The sequence below is a fragment of the Eurypyga helias genome, unplaced genomic scaffold (genome assembly GCF_000690775.1).
Source record: "Eurypyga helias isolate BGI_N326 unplaced genomic scaffold, ASM69077v1 scaffold1835, whole genome shotgun sequence".
Lineage (NCBI taxonomy): Eukaryota > Metazoa > Chordata > Aves > Eurypygiformes > Eurypygidae > Eurypyga > Eurypyga helias.
This window is the reverse complement of record NW_010251931.1, coordinates 32,881-34,039: the sequence shown is the minus strand read 5'-3', so window position 1 is coordinate 34,039 and position 1,159 is coordinate 32,881. Positions and strand designations below refer to the sequence as shown.

The 1,159-nt window shown below is 39.7% G+C and overlaps 1 protein-coding gene across 1 annotated transcript in view; it reads right to left on the bottom strand.

Moving 5' to 3' along the window:
- Positions 1 to 1,159, bottom strand: part of LOC104510037 (serine/threonine-protein kinase D1-like) — a 43,527-nt gene that overhangs the window by 13,389 nt on the left and 28,979 nt on the right. Inside the window, 2 exon segments of the mRNA XM_010152167.1 lie at positions 1 to 60; positions 476 to 582. Of these exon segments, the coding sequence (XP_010150469.1) occupies positions 1 to 60; positions 476 to 582 (167 nt within the window).

Here is a 1,159-nt window from a genome sequence, read left to right as displayed (position 1 = left end):
CACTCTTTCTGGTGTCTCAAACATGCACTCCAGATTTACAACCCCAGGATGATGAAGATTCTATTAAAGATAAATATAGCACTTGATTTCCCAACATGATCAGTAGGTTTTATCATTACATAACCAGTCTTCAGACCTCCTTAAACCAGATAACATTTCGATATTTCGTAATTTAAACCGTGTGCCTCACCTAGAGGCAACAGGCATGACATTTCTAGGGACAGTAGAGGAGAAAAAATTAACTTCAAATTAGTTTAAAACCATACATTTTTCTTATTGTGCCTGGTGCTCAAAAATGCAGAGATTTTAATTCCTAACATGACATTTGGTCTCTGCTGTTTATACAGATTAAGCAGCAAAAATCCTAGTATTTTTGCAAAAATACTCTTGATTACAAATTACAATATTTACATTATCTGGTATTTATAGAAATGTATAAATGGAGTTAATACAATAAAAAAGAATAGAAAAGTACCTGTAAAATTGCAACTTCATTACGAAGTTGACTTTCCTGTTTAGTTGGAAACCTCAGTTTGTCAATTATTTTAATGGCAACATCTCTTCCTGTTTTGCGATGTTTTCCTGCATTAATAAAAGAAAAAGTCTCTATCAATTAACATGATTAATTCTGAAAAATGTTCTACTTCCACCGGATTGTACAAATGACCACAACCAGGTAATTCTCAGAGCAGATTTGTGGCAAATGAAGTCATGTAAGTTATTCAAAGTTTTCTGTCATTGAGACCCCACCTGGAGTACTGCGTCCAGCTGTGGAACCCTCAATATCAGAAGGATATTGACCACTTGGAGCGAGTCCAGAGGAGGGCCACGAAGATGATCAGAGGGCTGGAGCACCTCTCCTATGATGAAAGGCTGAGAGAATTGGGTTTGTTCAGCCTGGAGAAGAGGAGGCTCTGAGGAGACCTCATTGCAGCTTTCCAGTATCTGAAGGGGGCCTACAAGGGTGCTGGGAGAGGACTTTTTACAAGGGCCTGTAGTGACAGGACAAGGGGTAACGGGTACAAATTGAAAACAGGGAGGTTTAGATTAGATATCAGGAAGAAATTCTTCACAGAGAGGGTGGTGAGGCACTGGAACAGGTTGCCCAGAGATGTTGTGGATGCCCCATCCCTGGAAGTGTTCAAGGCCAGGCTGGATG